Source organism: Chlamydotis macqueenii, chromosome 1, assembly GCF_036417535.1.
Source record: "Chlamydotis macqueenii isolate bChlMac1 chromosome 1, bChlMac1.mat, whole genome shotgun sequence".
NCBI classification, from domain to species: Eukaryota; Metazoa; Chordata; class Aves; order Otidiformes; family Otididae; genus Chlamydotis; species Chlamydotis macqueenii.
Window position 1 is genome coordinate 145,693,097 of NC_141556.1, and position 20,880 is coordinate 145,713,976.

Sequence of the window (20,880 nt, forward strand, 5' to 3'; positions counted from 1 at the left end):
GGAGTAATATATTCTGTGGTCAATGCTTTCGTGAGAGGAACAGACAACCCCTAACTGCAATACAACCCTAAGTGTTCACTCTGTCAAAAATTCTCGCCCATCTGTCTGTTCACATTACCATACACTCAAGGCCAAACTCTATACTCTGACATGAAATCTTATTCACTGTAACTGTACAGTCAGAAGCTTGCTGCTTTTACTATTTTTTTTCTTCAGTGCCTCTGCATTAACACAGATATATTCACTGGTAACTCAATAACAGCCATATCATTACTGTATTATCGCACATGTAAACCGGCCTGAACTCACCTTGCTGCATCTTCTTCTAGAAGAAGCTTCACAAATTGCCGAGGGATGTGCAATGAAAGGACACTCTCAGCCATCTGCTCCAAGATTCTCAAGTGGTTTCCATCAGTGGTTGGGAAGCGATACATTCGGCAAATGGCGCCACCAAACACTAAAGAATTAAAATCATGTTATTTAAGCACAGAATTTGAGTTAAAAGTGTACAAAGTCTCTCCTGTTTTAAAGTAAATGGCCTCAATTCACTAACATTTCATAACACCCTGCTGTAAAGATTTGGTTTAACCAGGCATCAGTCTAGCTTTCCCAAGCATGGTCATCCTGCAATGACCTTTTTTACAGTGTTTGCAGGAAAAGTCTCCAAACAATGTAAAATATTGGTAAGGAAACAAGATACATATTCAACTTTTGAAATACTTCTAAAATTTTTTTTATGTACTGTGCATTTTCCTGTCATGCAATCATCTTCTGGAAAACTTTCTTCGATAATTTTTTTTAAAGCACCTGCTTTCCCCTGTGCCTCCCTTCACCACCCCCTCCCTGGGACTGCTTAGGAATAGACTAGAAAATTGCATGAGAAATCTTATACTACAATCAACTTAATGACAGAAGTTTGCTTCTGCTGTTTTTACTATATAAAATAGTGCAGATGATAAAATAATTTTTTCTTGTATGACCCTCAAAGGGCTGCTCAATCAGCAGCCGGTTCCTATTCAAATGAAACATCTGCTTAAATACCCTGGGGCAGCCAGCAAGAGATTAGCCAAAAGCTTACTTGTTACAGCCCACAGCAGCTTACCAGATTTCAGTAGTGCATCTTTCCGTAATGAAGCATATTTGGATCTGATTCCTAAAGATTCTGTTAGACTTTCATCAACTGGCAACACAGTCTAAACAAAACAAAAACCCCACAAATAGTAAAGAGCAAAACCTCAGTGCCAGAGCAATATGCAGTGATGATCCTACTACACAGACTTGAAAGAAATACTCAATACAATGCATGGTTTAAATAAACATTTCAAATACGTTTACCATGGACAAAAAATACTGCAGGCTGAAATAATAAATCCACTTAAACTCTCCAATCTAAGCATTCTTATTTACTTCTACTGCACAGTTCAACCAGCCCTTCAACTACTTTATGTTAGCACAGCTCCAGAGTCCTTAAAGGTACCGCACCAATTTGTGGCAGCTACAGGTCTGGCTGGATATGTGATATTAATATAAATATAAATAAGTGATACTAATTCACATTGTAACTGTGATACACAGATTTGAGTGCAGTTATCACCAGGATACCCAGAACACAAGGTTTACAGAACTAAACATACGTCTAGGCTGAGAAAACACTATAGATATCTCCTCTCAGACAAATATTTGGGGATCAGGAAAAAAAAAAAAAAAAGTCCAGTATTCCAGTAACCTGTTCAAGTTTTATTAAAAGTCTTATTAAAACTTTTAAGCTGCCTGTGAAAATTCTGGAAATTCCCCAAGCATCCCCATTGCAGCTTTGCTTAATGCCGACTTCCAATTCACAACGTAAATTGGAATATCACATCTTTACGAAACTGGTTATCAACGCACCAAGTGCACCAACAGACAGTACTGCAAGCCTATTCCGAAGAAAGGCATGAGCACTTGAAGCTGAAGCTTAATCATTGTAAACGAAAATTTTCCCCAAGACATTTAACCCCAAACATAAGCACCAAGAGTTCTGCAAAATACAAAACCACTTCATCACCATTAAGCTGCTCTTTACAGTATTTCGAAATTGTAAAGCGTTACTAAATATGAAGATGGACAGGAAAGCTGGCAGCAGACCTCAACTGATTTCAATACTACCAACCAATCTGCATCTTTCTGAAGCTGATACAATGCTCATACTCACCCTTCCATTAATTGTGTCGGGTGACCTTGTCACTGGAGGCCTTTGGTCCGTTTTTTCCTCCATTTGCCATCCAATAACTGTAATGTTACCTACACGGTCACTTTCAGCCGACCTGCAACAAATACTCTGCGTTGAGATTTTTTTGGAGGTGGACCTGTTTATCAACAAGGGAACACTTATAAAAGCCTATTAATCTTCAAACTTAATGAACATTTTAATCAGGAAGCTTTTCAATTTCATTTTACATATTTTTATAATGTGTTACTCCAACAGAAAAACGTTTCCCTCATTCTAGAGGGGCATACCCTTCATTAGGAGGCACAGATCTCCTAACTGAAGGCAACCTAAAACCATGCATGTGTTCCAACACTTCTATAAAACCAGAAAGAATTCAGATTTTATAATTAGCCTGTCGTAGGCAAAAGCAGCTTAAATTGTGAATGTTAACAGGGAGCAGATAATTGGATGTACATGCGCATGTGTGTGCGTGCCCTGCATGTGAATGTGAATGTCTGAAACCAAACTTTTAAACTCTCAATCAGAAGCCTGCTACTTGCTAGCTGCAGCTGGGGTACAGTTGCAACTGGTAAATGTTGATAATACGTGGACTAAACAGAAGCAGCACATCCCAAATCTTCCACTTAATAGAGAAGTCAGTCAAGGTCACCACTTAGGAGGCTGATCATACCTTGTGCTTCTCCAGACAGACTACTTAGATTGGAAAAACTGAGAGTGTGACAGAAAGAAAAGCTGTTGCTAAAAAGAAGGATCCTGAAAAGAAGTGGTCTAGGGAAGAAGGTGGTGAAAATTCTCAATGGAGGAAAGATCCCTGAGGTGGAGGAAGACCCTGGAGACGAGGGAGTTGCATGGAAACAAATGCCACAGATCCCCAGGGACCTGGTCACTACCAGCTGAGATGGGTCACTAACGGCTGAGGAGCTGCACAGCACAAACTGACACAACTTTCTGTCCCACCTTCCCAGACCAGCAGCCACCTCCCTGGTGGGAGAGGGGACTGAGAGGGGAGTGAGTGAGAGACAGAGAATGAAGTGGGGTAAAAGCTCTCATATTGCTGGGTTTTAAATACATACCAGTACCCAGATCTACCGTGGCTGTTATCTATTCTCTCTCACCCATGACACACAGTAATTTTGGCAGAGACTTTATGTTACTATTTTAAGACAGATTCTAAATGGTAGTTTAAGATAGCTCTTTACATGTAAAAATAATCTGGGACAACTAAGAACAAAAAAGTCTCTGGAACAGACAACACTGGGGAGGCAAAAGAAATAAGCACAAAGATGACTACAAGAAAAGGTTTAAATGTCCAAACAATGTAGCATGTTTATAGACACGGCTCAGTATCCAGCTTATACATCTGAGGGGTAACATGACAATGAGAAGACACGTATATATTCACACATTTTGATAATCAGAACACACTTGATATCAAAACAAGACAATAAAGTAATTTTTCAGCTTAGTCATGAAAGAATAAACTTAACAGAGTAACCATGTCTAATACACAACCATGAAACTCCTGCCATCACATTCCTCCTCTTTTTCATCTATCTCAAAACACCCTCATCTTCACATCTATGATAAATTAGACTACCCACCACGAAAGTCATGCTTTTGGTGCCTTTTCTGACTCATTTCCCTCATCTGCTCCCCCCTCCCCCGTTAATTAATGTCAAATTGTTCTCCATAGTGTATTGTGGAAAAGCCAAAAATCTTAGTCATCTCTTCTATTAGCATGAAAAGCTTTGCCCGTGTTTCTTAGGGTCTGGGCTCAAAATTTCTGCAAGTTTATCACAGTCACTCTTGCTAGTGCTGATTATGCTGATACTACCAACACCATCTTCCTCCATCTCTCTGATTATACTTCTCTCTTTCAATTTACTTCCCCTTGCCTTTTCTGTCCTATTTTCAACACATAGTACTACAACATGCATTTACACATCAGAGCTCTCTTTCCTTAATCTCACTTAGCTTTCTTCATTCTTCCCCTACCCTCTACTTAACTTTGTCCCACACTGGCTTTCAAGAGTGTGGTTTGATTTCAATGATTAGAACTACTACCTTAAGGATTGGTATTTGACTTACGCCCTCTTTTTCATTCCCTCCTGAGTCATGTTCCTTCCCACAAAAATTTCCAATATGAATTAAAGTAGAAAATTACATCAATTAATATTTCTGTAATGTGGCTCCTCCTATTTGTAGTGTATTATATTGATAAATACACTATTTAGCAACAAATACAGAATTTAGCAACAAGCAGGTGTTAGATTTATCTAAGCCAAGGTATTTCAAACAGGTAAGATAATCATCTGTTCAATGGGTTTCATCACAGGCTCTTAAAACAGGTCTTTAACAGCACAGTTAAAAATACTCTATTTTGCCACTCTCCACAGACACATATGCTGAGGTGATAGGATGAAATGCGCAAAAATGAAACTGGCCTTGACAATACTTGACTTGTAGGACTAGAACCAACGTCTAACATTATTCAACACGTTTGAAAGGCTTCATTCTACATGTTTTAATTATCATGCAATGTAACAATTTTCCCTTAATAGTGATCTGGAACTAAAAAAACAAAGAAGCAACCAAGAAGTTTTCATCACATCTCGCAGACAGTTTTCATCACATCTTAAGCACGCTTTCAAGAAGTAAAAATTAATTCCTAAATGAAGGAAAAGATTACATACCTTAGTGTTAAGTGCAACCTGTGATTCTTCTCCTGAAGAAGTTCTTTTACAGCGAACATCCCAGAACCCAACAAATACATCTGAAAGAAGATGAGCATGAGAACTGTAATTATTTACCTTTACAATGAATAAAGGCTTTGTCCACAGCACTGAAGCCCAAAATATAATTACTATGCACAAAAGTCTGAGAACAAAAATATAATTACAGATGCCCACATATGACTAATTAAAACTCTTTAAAATGTAATAAATGTGGTGATTTATCAATTTTTTTTTTCTACAGGACGATAACAAGCATTTTTCTTTCTCTAGAATTTGAGTGGAGGTACCTCAATATATACAAACTTAGGCCCAGCAATACAGGAACACTGAAAGTAATGACTGCATGGGGCTCAGACTGACAAGGTCAACACTTCATAGTCCCTCTCTCACCCAAACTTGGCTTCTCCTGAAGAATTCACCTCCTCCAGAGGTATTCCTTTTTTCCGAGGGTCTCCCCATGAAGCACTGTACAGAGAGGGACAGCTCTGCTGCCCCTGAGGAAGCCATGGAAAAGCAGACACACGGGGCCTGAAACAGTATTCTGGGCAACAGTCTTGAGAATAAATGGTCCGAGTTGCCCACAGACACCAGTAGTTACATGGGAGGGTTGACACTTAAAACTTTTTTGAGTAGGAGAACAAATCTTACCCCTGAACAAAGTCACTAAGTTATCAGGGCAGGGTGATTTTTTTTTTAAATTTAGCAGCTCTGTTCAAAAGGACTGTGTTATCATGGGCCAAATAGGCCCTACATTTTGGCACAGGTCATAGGCCTCAGGTAGGGGTGTTGGATCCCATTCACTATCTAGTTCAGTGAAGAGGTCCACAACCTAAGAAAACAAGTGACCAGACCTCTTAACTTAAATCAGTGGTTCCCAAGTACTCTGCCAAGTCCATCTCACAGCGTTTGTCCCTCCTTCCCCTACACATCTTGCTTTCTCTAGGATCAATGCTGCTACCCCTTTGCTTTCTTCCACAAAAGTTACAAGTTTTATCTCCTTGCCTCTTGTTTCCTTGCTCCACACTGACTGGAAAGGCAACAGAATAAAGAAAACTTACTGTTCCCTGAGATCTGTCTTTGACATCATACACGGAGAGTTTGATTTGTGTCATTTGATTGATAAGAGAGTCTTGGAAAAAGGCAATGCTGCTTAGAAAGATAGGATTACTTGTTCCCTGTAATCATAAACAAAATGGCAATAATTAATACAAGGTGATATCTGTTAGGAAGAAATGTTTCTTCCGTTAGCTTTAATTTTAAATCTAAGCCAGGAGTATCTCACCACTTACCTCAATAATTTCTGTCTGTGCATGCTTCGTCCAGAATGCCTGAGGAGGTGTAGTTACACTCACTGCTACAAAACTATTTGGTTTTCGATCTAGTGATGGAGTCAGCAGCTCACTGCAAGCTTTAGGTACGCAACAGATAAATAAATTTAGATTTAGCATCCTTTTCATATTGCTGTAAGACTCTACATTTTTATAAAAGTATATTATATACCCTGAACAATAAAGCCATGAAGAGTCTAATATTCATTCTGTCGCCCCACTATAAAAGCAGACATCACTCACCTTTGTGCATACAAAAGGTAAATGTGCAATCAGATCAGTGTGGCTACAAGCCGTAGAGCTGTAATTTAAACTTGTTCTCTTCTAACACCTGCCTGTCCATCCCCCTGGCACAGCTCCTTAGAACAGCATACATGCCTACTTTTTCCTTTGGGAATCTCATGAGCATGGCTGCATTTGATTTGAAGTCACGCTCCATTAAGCCCATTACCAAGTTGCATTTTGCCATGGAGAACCGATAGAAGTGCCTGAACATTGACCAAGCAGCAATACTATGAGGACAACTAGCTTGTAATTGTAAAAGGACAGCAATTAATTTCCTCTAAAATTTTATTTTAACTGCTGGGAAGGGACTATGGTGAGCAGGAAAGAACTACCAAAAATTTCAGTGAGTGACTCTACACTAAACTTCAAAGTCAAATTCTATCTAGCTAGATACAGGTAACCACAGTGTGGTCTGACTCTGCTTCAGCTAGATGCAGAAAGTTAATTCTAAAATATACCTGGGCAAGCAAAATATTCAAATGTACACTAAACAACTTTGCAGTTCTAGATATTTTTAATCTATCTGAAAATATTTAAAGTACCTTATTCAGCTTTAAGGACTTCTTAAGGTTATTATTCATAGCACAATTACATACATGTGAGAAAATTTTCTAATTTTTCATTTCAAAGATACTGTTAAGAGCATAACCTTCCAAACACTAGTCCACTATTAAGCCAAGAAAACAACACTGCAGTTGAAAATGTAGACTGAATTTTCATGAAGAAAATATTTTTCACTTATTCTTCAAGTGAGATCACAAGCTTCTGGTCCAAATTTAACCATCTCAGAAATCAGGTCACTTCTGCATCTCACATTATCACTTGACAGCAAGGACCAGAGGAAAGAAGGTACATGTAATGCCTGGTAACTCTTAGAAAATAGTCTGTCCTAAAATGGTGTTTCCAGCAAAGCTTCAGTTTGCTTGAAGACGTGAACTGCTGATATACTGAGACTGAAGACAGTTTCACTGTATCTTCACATAAACAAAATAAACATTTAAAAACAACATCCACATAGTAAATATGTACAATTTTTGTACAATTTTGCAAGACATGTTTTAATTAAAGACTTTTTAAAATATCACAAAATCAAGCTGCTGGCTGCTAATCAAAACATACTGTACAGACAGCAAGAAAACAGTACCATATCTCCACAAAAATCAAAGCAAAGTTTCAATCCTTACTATATGAAAGGCACTTTGAAATGAACAATTAAAAAACTGCACACATATTCAATAGCACGTATCATCAAAATTAGCATAAAAACCACTAAGCCTACCTAAACTGAACTCTAAAATTGGCTCATCCGGATCCTGAACGTTTCCTGTAAATCAGATAAATTAACACAAGATTAGCCAAACACTGCTGTCATATGAATCCTTTCCTGGAGCTGCAGTTATACTGAGAAAGAAATTAAATTTTATAGAAAATAATTAATATTTTAAATTCACTGAGCCATGATCGGTATTTAAAATACTTACTAGCTAATCTTTGGTATCTAAAAATTATTTGAAAAACCTGAGATGATCTCATTTTATAAAACATATTAAAATACGTAAAACAATGCAAAATTATATGGAATATTGGAACAAAAATGCCCAATCTCAGTAGAAAACAAGATTAAAGCCACTTGGTGTCTGAGCCACTATTAACTTCAAATTATTAAATCAGATATGTCTCCTCTGCAATAAGTGAGGGAGAAGTTTGCAAGTACCTGTCTCTCCCGCTAACCAAAGAAAGCCTCTGGGGTTACAACCCCAATTTACTCACCGCAGAAGATGAGGGAGATAATTCTCAGCTCCCTGAACTCTCTTGAAAATTTTATACAATGTCAAACAAGGATGTTGTCAAGACTTTTCTTCGACCTTGACATTCTTTTGTTGTTTTCTCCTTCTGTTGCTTATTTTTGACTGATAAACATAACTGCACAAAATCTAGTTTAAATTTATTTTTCCCTCCCCTCTCCAATTTTAATGTTTTGTCTATTTTAAAAACAGTAAATTTAAGATTTGTAAATATTTTAGTATAATTCCTTTATCTCGTTCCCTCCAGATAACCAGACACATCTAAATCATCTAGCAATTAAAAGAAAAATACAATGTTAGTAGAAGGTAGATTCTGAAAAGAGAAACAGAACAATACCTGCTAGAGAAAGGCCTAGCATGTCAGAGGTGACATCAATGGTGGAGGCCCGTTGCACGGTACGGGATTTTGCACCATGGCGAGGACTGTGTTCTCTTGCTGTCATTTTGTCATGAAGAACCCTTCTTTTCTTGCTGCTTGGCTTTACCGATGTTTATCCTACAGGGCAGCAGAGTGCAGCAGGTTGCCTCCAATTGCTATTCCTCTAACATCACCACACTAAGCAATAAAGAGAGCAAAAACATATCTCAAAATTTTAGGCCACTATCAGCTACTGTTCCTTTTAGCAGCAGCAAACCTCCTGCCATAAATTTGCCTCAGGTCATTCAAATAAAACCCTCAAGGCAGACCCGATGCACAGTAACTCAATTTGCATGAACTGTACGTACATCTGTGGCATTTTTCTGCAAATTGTTGAAGACTGTACCACACACAAGAAAGGCTGTTCTGTCAGAGAATGGGGGTTGAGAGAAACTCGTTAACAGACCAGCTGCTCTTCTCCTTTGTCTAAGTTATTAAACCATCCTTAATGAAGTTTCCTGGTTTTCATAATCCCTGGGGAGCACAAGTAAATTCATCAGATGGGGCCTCTGTCTGCAGAGGTAGGACAAGGGATAAGGACAAAGGGACAACGGGTCGGCAGAACGCAGAACAAAAGGGCAGGAAATTACGTTACTGTCAGCACACTGTGTTGTTCCAGGCCCTACGTCCATGAGAAAAGGACACTAAAAACTATAAATAAAATCTATTGGGCCAGAGTGAGGCTGAAATTCTGGGATGGTGATGGAAAGAAAAAGCAAAAGGGGATGTCTGCTGATGTGGCACATAGCAGCATCTGTGCTGTTCCTTCACCCTACACTTTATTGGTCTACAGACACCCGTGACAGTTGTTCTTCCCCTCACAATGTCTATAAAGTGAAACATTATGGTAGGAAAGAAACACACAGCCTATAGAAAATTCAGTTACTTTGCTAAATGCGGTGCTTTTGGTTTGGCTGATAAATTTGAATGTTCCTTCTGTGAGCCACGTTAGCACTGCAGTTATGGAACTACTGTATTTGTTTCATACTATTATGACAAATTTCATTAATCTAGTAAGTGAGATTAGGGGTTTTTTTTCCTCCCTCTTTTTTTTTTTTCCAGTGAAATAAAACTTCCACCAAAATTATTTGCCAGTTTCCAAATAATTCAATTCTCCCATTTTTTACCCTTCTTTCAGCAACAGGTTTTCCTTGGTTTGTTCTTTATGTAATGTGATGTTTAATTGTTTGTAAGTCCATTAAACCTAACTGCCTAATGAAACAGAACATCTACAAAATGTGCTTGCAGAGATTTAGACAGGATGCCATAGCCCCTTCCCCCAAATCCTACAAATACCTTATCAGAGAATAAGTAACATGCTCATATAGGTACAGGTCAGACAGCAGTTTGGTTAAAGAGTCCAGCTGATTTTTAGCTAAAATCTCCGTAGTTGCTGACATCCTTCAAAAGGGTCAATCTTCGAGAGGTTAAAATAAGGTCAGGTATTTTATTTGTTTTGAAACTATTTCTATTTAAATATTACTGAGTGTAATAAGTTCTCAACTATTCATTGAAATTGCAATATTAATTTCTCACCTAATGATACAATTTTAATTCACTTATAGTGATCATACTTACAGAGGGCTCTTTTCCTCATGTGTGGTGCTATTTTCCGTATCATAACATCAGCTAAGTCCACATCTAAAAAATTAACAAAATAATCAGCATAAATAATCAATCTTTTTATACAGCACAAATCACAACCAACGGGCAGGTACCATTCCCAGATTAACTGTAAATTTAACTTCTGATTACTAGCTTTCACATTAAAGTGTACTGAAAATAGAAAAATAGTTAACTGAAGGTTTGTATTTGCCAGTGGTACCACCTCATTCAAGAACATTTGTATTATCAGGATGTGCCTTTTAAGGTCTCCCATGTATGCCATACTACAATGAAAGAGATGGGGAAGTCCAGTCTGAGCTTTTTCATTTAATCATCAGCCCTACCAGTTACCCAAGACTGCTTAAGAACATAGGTACGAGCTCTTATTGTTTATGGAAAGGGTTTTATCTCACCTAAACTGCACAGGAGGCAGGTATCTGATCTCAACTCACTGCCTAGGTTCTCTATACAGTCAATGGTGAGACACAGGCACTTCCAGAGATTGAGTCACCATTTTCCAAGATAGGTGGGATGAATCACCCCATGAAGATATCTCTTTCTCTCTCTCTCTCTAATTACAGAAATAATTTAGATGACTAAGTTAGGCCTGATGCTGCAGCTGGGCAAACTGGATCCCTCCCACAGTTGTGCTAGCTCAGGTAGGGATGACTCCCCTCTAACCACTGCACAGCCTGACAGACCCAAAGGACACGTGCTCTGATCAGTCTCTTGAATTACAACCGTTCAAACACTACAATTTTATGATCGTGTTTTTGATAGAAATCAATGGAGGTATGATTCCTACCAAATTAAAGATAGTACTAACACAAAGGTAGTTTCCTCAGATGGTACAAAAGACTGCTACCACTTCTGGAGCCAGCAATCCCAAAGGGTGATGTAATTCGTGTCCAGGCAAATCCCACCCTGAAGATGGCATGACCCACATACACATGGCCTTTGGCTTTGCCCTTACTGATACTGCTGACAATACGTGCCGCTTTGCACTTCATGAAGTTTTGTGGTAAGCCCAGTTTTCAACTGTGGCTTCAAAAGAAGAGTGAAAAGCTTTTGTTGACCCTCAATACCAGTAGTGGTTATTTCCATTGTGCAGAAAAGGCTTTCAAACAAGCCTCCCTTCTGTTACGTTCATATTTATTTGGTGCTCTATTTGCAGAAAAGCACATGACCAGAAGAAAAGATCTTAATCGGATGTCACTTCCAGCCTGCTACCTTTGGTCCTGGCTGAAGCAAATGCCACTCTGCTCAGCAGCATGGCTCCACATGCTGGGGCCTTGAAACTTTGAGACTTTTGTTTTCACTCTGCTTGCAAGATCTCAAGCAAAAGCAATGATCATCTCTGGGCCCCAAAATCATCCCCTGATGATTAGTTTGTACAAGCATAAGTTAATATTCTCCTGATCTCTACAACTGTTTTGGCAAAGTGCTTGATCTCTTTTTAAAAAAAAAAAAAATCTACTAAACTACCCCTTGAAACAAATACGTGTGAGGTGAGATCAAACCTTCTTTCACTCTAACACCTACTTAGAGTGAAACACAACTCATTACACAACTGGAAGAAACAGGATTTTTCCAACTCACACATCAATAGAAGAGGCTACTCCAATTATAGACTAAATCAAAATCTACTTTGAGACTGTACTTTTCTAGAGCCATAGTGCTCTGGGCTTACAGCACTTGATCTTATGGCACTTTACTACTTGAATAAAGCGGCATGTCAAAAAGAAAATGCAACAGCAGTGCAAGGCTAAATGTTACTGATACACCTTACGTGAAGAGAATAACAGAGAATGGGAGAGTGTGGCAGCTTCTTTAATGCTTATAAAAAAAAGGGGATGCAATCCTACAAAAAGTTTATGATCATTTCCAAGATGGAGTGAAAAAGTAGTTGTCGGGTACTTACTGAACTGCAATTAGTTTTACCACTCTGTGGCCTGTAAGGTCCACTCTCTGAACCTTACAGACTGACACCAATTAAGAGTTTTCGGTTTGTTTTTTTTCACAGCTTGCAATCTGGACCTTTGCCTCCCAGTGAAATTACTTCCCCACCAAAAATACAACAGGCAGGTGCTAGTCCATCAGCTCTACAAAGATGCTGTATTTCTCCTTCTGTCTGCCCCTTAGGTCTAGGTTCCCCTCTCAAGCTGGTTCAAGGTCCCCCTCTCCCATTGACCAGAATCTTCACTACCAAGGACAAAAAAAGAAGTCTGTCCTGAAGCATCTTCTTGTCACTCTCTGAAGCCCTCCTCAGGATTCTGAGCAAGTGGGTGACCTCAGCAAGAACAGGGAAAAGTCTTTCACAAGAAAATGAAATAAACTACTGCAAGATACAGTGAATGTACTTGTGCAGCGTGGAAATCTCTAACGCAACCTTTCAGTAACATTTCAATAACAGGCCATTTCAGCAGCAGAAAGCAGTTTGCTTTCTCTTTCCTTTCCTGTCCACCCTCTCTCACTTACTTATAGACAAATCTGTAAGTCACAAACTTTCTGCTTGATCCTTCCCCGCTATGAACTTCAGCAAACTCAATTAATCTAAAAACCTAATTTTATCTCTTTAATATATTTGAGCACTTTTAATAGAAAACTTCAATTTAGGCCACTTCGTTCTCTGTGTAAATTAAGACTGTTTGTCTATGTTAATAACTAAAATACAATTAGCATTCTTCTTGTCATAATGAGATACTGTTTGAATCTCACTTGTCATCACAGCACTTCTATTTCTTAAGAGCTCCTTCTATGAGCACAACAATATGCACACCCACAGGTGGAAGCGAGCATTCATAGCACACATGTTTGCTAACTAAAAAGGAAAAAGCACAGCTCTGTTTCACTTCGCAGAACAGCTTTTATCGAGCTCAGCACAGCACAATGCCACGGAACACAATGAGTCTTGCTACAGATCAGTTTGAAGTCTAACCCTCTCAGCCTCCTCCGTTGTTTTACCAACAGAAACTGAAACAGCTTACAAATGGTCTTTACCCTAAATTAATTTTTACCCTCTTCACAAGAAATGTGCTAGGTACATTGTGGTGAAGCTTCCTCTGCATGAGACAACTTCTCTCCACATGATCCGGCGTTCTCACATTACCCATACAGACATGGAAAAGCCCATGAGAACAGGGGTCACATTTTTTTCTGTTGAGGGGAAAACACATTTCCGAATTCGATGGTCCTTTGGACACCCTCCTAAAGCCTGCCTCTTCCAAAGCCATCTTTCACCATGACCATGATGTTCACAATACAGAAACAGCATCGCTCTAACTGAAAAAAGCAAAGATATTAACCCTCTCTCTGAGCTCCTCCTGCTGCAGGAAAGGGTGGGGTAGAAGAACAAAGGCAAAAAAAAAAAAAAACCCAACAAAAAAAACCCTCAACAGTTTATGATTTGAAATGGAGATTAACCAGACACACCTTAACATTTGCTAAAGGTTTCATATTGCTGTTGATTACAGATGGATGGCAGTAAAATATCCTCCAACATGGAGGCAAAGAGAAGGGGACCTCAGAAGACACAGAGGGATAAAAGCACTGAAACTAGAGCTGTAGTCAGGTTTGGTCAAGCTTGGATTACAACAAAAAGTCTAGGAAACCACCTGATCTATCCGCCTATAATACTCATTCACTTCAAAGACTAAAATAGCACTAATTAAAGCTACTGTATTCTGGTCAGAACAACCCAGGAATCACAGGCTACTGTTAGTCTTGTCCTCTGTGTGTTTGACGGGATCTCTCATTCTGCTCTGAAATCATCAGGTCACATTGAGCTACACCTGTGCAACGGGACTGCGCTCTGGGGTCACAGTCTAAACATCTGTTTATTTTCCTGACACTCAATTTTCCAAACACTCAATTTTCCCACATGGAAGGCATGCTCTGTTAGGTCACAGGCACACCATAAAAATCTCCCAAGCACTCCTCATTTTTACATGGCATTCCTCTGACTTGCTGTGATTCCTACGCTTACCATTTAAAACATTTATATAAATCAAAAATACATTGCAGTATCAGGGGAAAAACCAGAAATGTGTGAAATCTTTCTCTAACATATTTGTTTTCAACATGACACAACTAATTGATTCAGGAAATGAAACACTGTCAAGTATTTAGAAAATTTAAAATAAATGATAGTGTGGGAATAATATTCCACAAAGGTAATTACCAGGATTTCTGCAGCATAGCAAAACTGGAGTCTTATGCTACTAACACAAATCTGCTGATGTATGTTTCTCCATCAATGTTTGTTTTGTACTCCTGAACTGTTTTTTCTGCATGCATTTCTGATCCATATACCTTTTTTTCTTAAACAGTGCATGCCTAGACTATGCCTAATATCCATGACACTGGATGTCTTTTCAAATTAAGTCATTCTTTTTTGGTTCCAGGTATCTGATTTCTTTGTACTGCTTTCATTTCTTCTTCCTGGAAAACAAAATGATTTGTTTGTTTACCCTGATCTTTCTAAATTAATGGGAGAGGGTTGTTGTGGGCCAAGATGCTGGCTGCAATGTTCTTTCCTGGATTCTTTTCTGGAGTCACATAAAAAAGCAATGGGATGCTGGCCATTTGGAAGCATAAACATCCAATTCCACACAGGCCAACAGTCTATGCTTCCCATAACTGCTCCCATAACTGCTCCTTTTTCATGCTAATCCTACCTGTGAGTTAACAGTAAGATCACCCTGTAAGATATAACAGGGGGTGTGTGCTGCTTCAGTGTCTTGCCAGTTTCTGAAAATATTTTCCTTGAAAATCTATCTAGAAAGCATGCAGACCCCACTTTGCTGGCCCTGTCAAAGACTTCAAACTCATCCACAAAACCCTGCCCAGATTCCTAGGATCTGGGCCAAAGAACTCCAACATTTGGGTTTCTTTCTTGCCCATGCTATGAGGAGTTTCACACAGGCTTCTCCACTAGCCAGATAAAGGCAGATGTGAGCTGAGATGACAGCCAAAAGGGAGTAGGGCTGGTAGGTCTCAGGAAAGATGGATTTCTGAGCTGCTTCTCAAGAAGTGATAGGACTCAGGACTAAACTGAGCAAAAGATATTGCTGATTAAAATCTGTCATCCATTAGCCACAAGACAGACACCTAAAGAAGAAATAAACCTATTTCTAAGTGGGCCTTGAGGAAGATGCACCCTTTATATACTCAAAAAAGTTTACACATTCCAAAATTATTCAGGAGCACAAGCACTGGGAAGGAGCAAGAGGAAACTCAGGGATGACTAAAGGGACTCTGTTATCCTGTGTTTGCATTGCCCAAGGCACACTTGGGTTGGTGGATGCAGATGTGCTATCCCAGTTCCTCTCTGCGTCCCGTACATCCCTCCCACATGTGCGCACACACAGAGACACACATCCTCCCTGCCCTTCACAATGCGGTTACGGCAGCTGTTCGTGAGGTTCAACAAGAAGGGGAAGTGGGAAATGAAGTGATAGGGTCTGAAACACACTAATTTGTCCAACCTTTTCTGCCAAAGCCAAGGAACTGCTGCAGACACCTCTGTTTCAGAAAAGGAAGGCACAATTTCATTTCTCCACAAAGCCAGAAAACATTAATAAGTAATTTTTCAGAGTTCTCGGAATGTAACCCATCTGACCATGGCAGGTCACAAGGAAGGACACTACTGATGTTCTTCAGAAAAAACAGGTTAAGATAGTAACTTTAGAGAAACCAATATTTCTACACTTCAACAGAAACAACAATAGCTTCATTTTAGTGACTGTGCTGATGAGAATTATCAGTCTTGAATTTCTGTAAGAAAACAAAAATAGGAAGATGAAAGCAAGGCCCAGTGAAATAGCTCACAGAAAGCTGTAATTTTATCAGGAACATAACTGAATTTTCTGACCAACATATTTGCCTGTGTACTTTTAAAATGGAATAAACTGCTCTTGGATTTTACAAGTAGGTACATTTCACTATGTTTGCAAAAAGCAAAGTCCATGTCAAGTATAAACTGAACTGTTGCTAATAGGACTTGACTATAATTTACTAAATGGATTCTTAACTTGTGGTAGAGTGTGAGTAAGATTACACATACTGACAGACATGGGTCATTTTAAAACATAGTAGAAAAATATTTGGAATATATTAAAGCTTGCCATATTTGGTTGCTGAATTTAAAAGGCCTACATCAGTAACATAAAACTGGAATAAATAAAGTACGCAACCTACAAAAAAAATAGACCATAAGTAGCTTGCATGTTTTTGAGGTATCCTCATAAGAGGAAATTAGACTAAATATCACTGAAATATTTATATGAATTTGTTTATAAATCATTCTCCAATGTAAGATCAGTAGCTTTCTACTAGAATCATAGAATCATAGAATGGTTAGGGTTGGAAGGGACTTTCAAAGGTCATCTAGTCCAACCCCCCTGCAAGGAGCAGGGACATCTCCAACTAGATCAGGTTGCTCAGAGCCTCATCCAGCCTGGCCTTGAACGTTTCCAGGGATGGGGCATCCACCACCTCTCTGGGCAACCTGTTCCAGTGTCATACAACTCTCATTGTAAAAAATTTTTTCCTAATATCCAATCTAAATCTACCTCCCTCTACTTTAAAACCATTACCCCTTGTCCTATTGCAACAGGCCCTACTGAACAGCCTCTCCCCATCTTTCCTGTAGGCCCCCTTGAGGTACTGGAAGGCTGCTATAAGGTCTCCCCAGAGCCTTCTCTTCTTCAGGCAGAACAGCCCCAACTCTCTCAGCCTGCCCTCATAGGAGAGGTGCTCCAGCCCTTTTATTGTCTTCGTGGCCCTCCTCTGGACCTTCTCCAACTGGTCCGTGTCCTTCTTGTGTTGGGGGCTCCAGAACTGGACACAGTAATGTTGTATTTCAGCAATTTTCCCCTACTTGTGAAAATTTCCATGAGGTTTCCAAGCTTTGATTATTAGCCTTACTGAAACACTATTATTCGTTCAGGTGTGATTGAACAAAGGAGCTATCACAGAAAAGAAATGTCTTGTTGTTGATATTATGATGCTAGCTCTAAGACAGAAAAGACAAAGATAAAATAAAGTTTGGGAAAAGTAAACTAAAGGTATTTCTACTACTCTGATTGGTTTAATGTGCAAAATGAGCAAACATAAACACTTGCAGACAAATAAACATGTTGCGAGTACTTACTTAGAAGGTTCACATCTTCTCATTCCAGCATATTGCAGCTTAAGGTGGTTCATTCAGACAGAGAAGGTAGCAAGAAGTTGTATACTGCAGTATGTGTTGTGCAACATTTTATTCTGCTAAGAGTATGTTATTTTCTTTTACTCTCATCTGCTAACAGACCAAACGTAATAAATATTTGAGTCCAAAATTCAGAGAAAAATTAAGACCCTTATAGGCTTCGGCCACAGATTTCACATTTCTAGAGTCCAGGGCTTTTAAAAACAATTTTCAAATAATTGCAACCACAATCTGATGGTTGCAAATATCACTAGTTGTTTTCAGCAACTAGTACTGATCAGTCTTTAGAACTGATGTAATCTAGTGGTCTTCAAAAGCTTATTTTAAAAAATAACAACTGCAGCAGGGATGGTAGCAACAACCACAAAAAAAATACAAATGCTATGCAAGGACAAAGGGCAAATACTAGTGCTGAGTTCCTTGCAGTGTTCAGTGCTCAAAAATATGAGCTTAAATGTCAGAGTTTTGTCAATTCTCCAAGCACTATGATGCCTTATAAAACTGGTGTGTTACTACAGGCCAAGTTTATCTGAATCTCACTTTTGTTAAAAGGAAATTTTGCATGAATACAGAAAAGCCTGAAAACGTGAAGGATGAATCCCAAATTACTTTCCTTTCTTAAGTTCATGACTAACTCACTCTCACGACTGATATATTTGACTCTCAATTTTTGCCTGCTGAAGGCAAGCGACAGTGACGCCAGCTTCTGCTAACTCCTGGTGCCTCCCAACACACCTTCTCAGAAATTCATAAGCATCCTGCCCACCTCAGTTGCCAAACCTCCAAGGCAAGGCAGCTGAGATGATGTTTCTGCCCACAGCTACCTGCCCTGCTCTTCTGGCCCAGATGAGAACTAGAACCTGCATTTCAGCCACACGAGTTTATAGTTCACCATCTCATCAAAGCCACTTTCACGAACAGGTGAAACCAAGATATTGAACTGCACCTCAGTGTGGGCACACATTCCTACATCCGTTGTCTCTACTAGAGAGGCAGTACCTTCTGGCAAAAGGTTGGAACCAAATGCTGAATATAAAGACTGCGTCAGAGCAAAAGGTTAATCAAGCCTGGAGTCCTCTTTGAGAGTGGACACAGCTAGAGATTAAGAAAAACGGTATAATGAGCAGTACTAGTACTTTGTGAGGCATCTCCAGGTTTGCACTCTCCCACATTCAGCGGACAAGCACCCTAGGAACTTTCTGAGCTGGGCATCACACCCAGATCACAGCTGGTGGTAACATCACAGGTAATGTGTTACCAGAGTCCATCGTTGGCTCTTGAAGCAATGTCACCCGGTAGCCCTGTAATAATACCACGTTGCCATCACCAGTGAACGGCCATAAGCCTTGTAGAGGGGCTTGCAAACTCTGAGGACTTGGGCTTTTGAGGCTTGCTTTGTCTGAACTTTTCTTGACCTGCCTGCAACTTTGTTTTACACTGCAATTAAACTTGGTTTAGTTGTAACAACAATTTTTCCAACTGCCCAGATGTCTGTGGCTAATTTGTTTCTCCTTTTGTTTATCTTTGCATGGTACCATCATCATTTTACAACTCTATCATAATGATGTAGTGTAGAAAAATACAGGCCTGGTATGTCAGCAGAGGCCTTGAGAAGTGGAGACACGGGATGCAGACAAAAGAAGTACAAGCATAGGATAAAAAGAGATAGGGTATATTGTTGACACTTAGAGACACTATGGCTACAGACAGCTCACCCATGGTCACTTAAAGAACTGCAGACTTGGGGCTGGACAAAACTGATTTTAGGGGCAATAAACAGAACAAAGAAACAGCATCTAACATTTATGAAAGGTACCACATACAGTAAATTTGGATGCAATGTGGAGCTGCAGACCAATGAAGAAAGAGCCAAGTTTCATATCTTGTTAGCAAACATAAAAATGACTCCAAGTGGATCCTAGAGCGAAGAAGGAGAAACTGTCAACATGAACATCATATTCCTCTTGTCAGCATCTGAAGTCCTTTAGACGCTGACAACTGCTGAAACACCTCCACATCCCCACTGCCAGAGCGAAACCACCCTAGGATACAGAGGAGCAGGGGAAGGGTGAGCACTAGAGCAGGATAAAGAGGTAGACACTTTGTGTGTTCAATGACTTTAACTGTACTGTTAATTATGGAGAATTTCCCCTGTAGAGAAACATTCTTTCCTTTCCTGTAGTTATTAGATCTGAACAAGTAATGATTCCTGGATTAGACTGTAAAAACTTTAATTATAATAACAACACCAACTTCTTGCCTTTAGATTTAAGGTGTTTCACCTTTGCCCATAAAAAAGATTTTGAGTGTAACGGCACAGATGTGGAATTCAGTGCCTTTCTTCACTGTTTTGTTGTACCAGCAGATGCTGTTGTCATTCTGTGTTTTAGGAGAGAAATTTTTGAACAGTTGGGAGCTCTAATTTTAATGTTTCCTTTTTTTTTAAGGTCATGCAGATCTCATCTCTACAGCTTCACTTAGAGAGTTTTGATAGGCTAAAGATGCAAGAACGAGAGCTAGACATAACATTGTCAGGACAGTTTGTGATCACTGCGATAACATCTATGCTCTGAGCACAATCTATTTGCTTCCACTGCAAATGTAAGATGATTGTCTGCCTGCAGTGATATCACTGTGAACCAGAGACACCAGTGTAATGCATCTCTGTCAAATAATTATTTTAAAACAGTAAATGCCGTAAAATGAAACTTTTTAACTCTTTGAAGTGAAACAAGTTAGAACTGTGACAAAATGAAATGGGACATTATTAAACTCTCACATAAACAGCTTTCAATCTTTCCTGATTTGAAAACTCCCTGAAAATTTTCCAGTGGAAGAACCCTTTGGTACAAGCTAATTTAACGTTACTGATCGTAGGCTTGCTTTCCTCAGTCACTTCCCACCAACTTATTTGCATAGTCCATGGACAATTTAAAATCACTGACTTAAACATTAGAAGAATCAAACAGCTATGATTGTCAAGACTAATTTTTTTTTTCATTTTGCATTGTTTCCATCTGCTCAGAACTACACAAATTATTCACCTAACATTCTAAATTTTTCCATGTTTGGTCTCAATTTAGAAGTAAATCTGTATTCGGAAAGTGTGAGCAAACGCCTTTCTGGGCATTTTCCAGTTCTGAAAAGGGAAAGTCTAATAATAACTTCTTTATCCAATTAAGAAGAAGAAAAAAAGAAAGTATCTTTTTCAACAAAGAAAATAAAAACAAACTGTAACTGAAACCCTACATGGGAAACAAGTTTTTATAAGGGGTACACTTACAA

General features: G+C 39.1%; 1 protein-coding gene across 9 annotated transcripts in view; it reads right to left on the bottom strand.

Moving 5' to 3' along the window:
- The window catches only part of INPP4A (inositol polyphosphate-4-phosphatase type I A), a 123,594-nt gene that overhangs the window by 38,672 nt on the left and 64,042 nt on the right, over nucleotides 1-20,880 (bottom strand). For 5 of the 9 annotated variants that reach the window (XM_086769106.1, XM_086769131.1, XM_086769155.1 and 2 more), the window contains 9 exons: nucleotides 10,359-10,421; nucleotides 8,700-8,918; nucleotides 7,837-7,881; nucleotides 6,234-6,352; nucleotides 6,003-6,119; nucleotides 4,903-4,982; nucleotides 2,192-2,345; nucleotides 1,103-1,193; nucleotides 310-457 (listed from right to left, as the gene is read on the bottom strand). In XM_086769106.1, the coding sequence (XP_086625232.1) occupies nucleotides 310-457; nucleotides 1,103-1,193; nucleotides 2,192-2,345; nucleotides 4,903-4,982; nucleotides 6,003-6,119; nucleotides 6,234-6,352; nucleotides 7,837-7,881; nucleotides 8,700-8,805 (860 nt within the window). In that variant the 5' untranslated portion in view covers nucleotides 8,806-8,918; nucleotides 10,359-10,421. The remainder of the gene's footprint in view (nucleotides 1-309; nucleotides 458-1,102; nucleotides 1,194-2,191; nucleotides 2,346-4,902; nucleotides 4,983-6,002; nucleotides 6,120-6,233; nucleotides 6,353-7,836; nucleotides 7,882-8,699; nucleotides 8,919-10,358; nucleotides 10,422-20,880) is intronic. The other 4 variants (XM_086769147.1, XM_086769139.1, XM_086769171.1 and 1 more) reach the window with 1 other exon arrangement.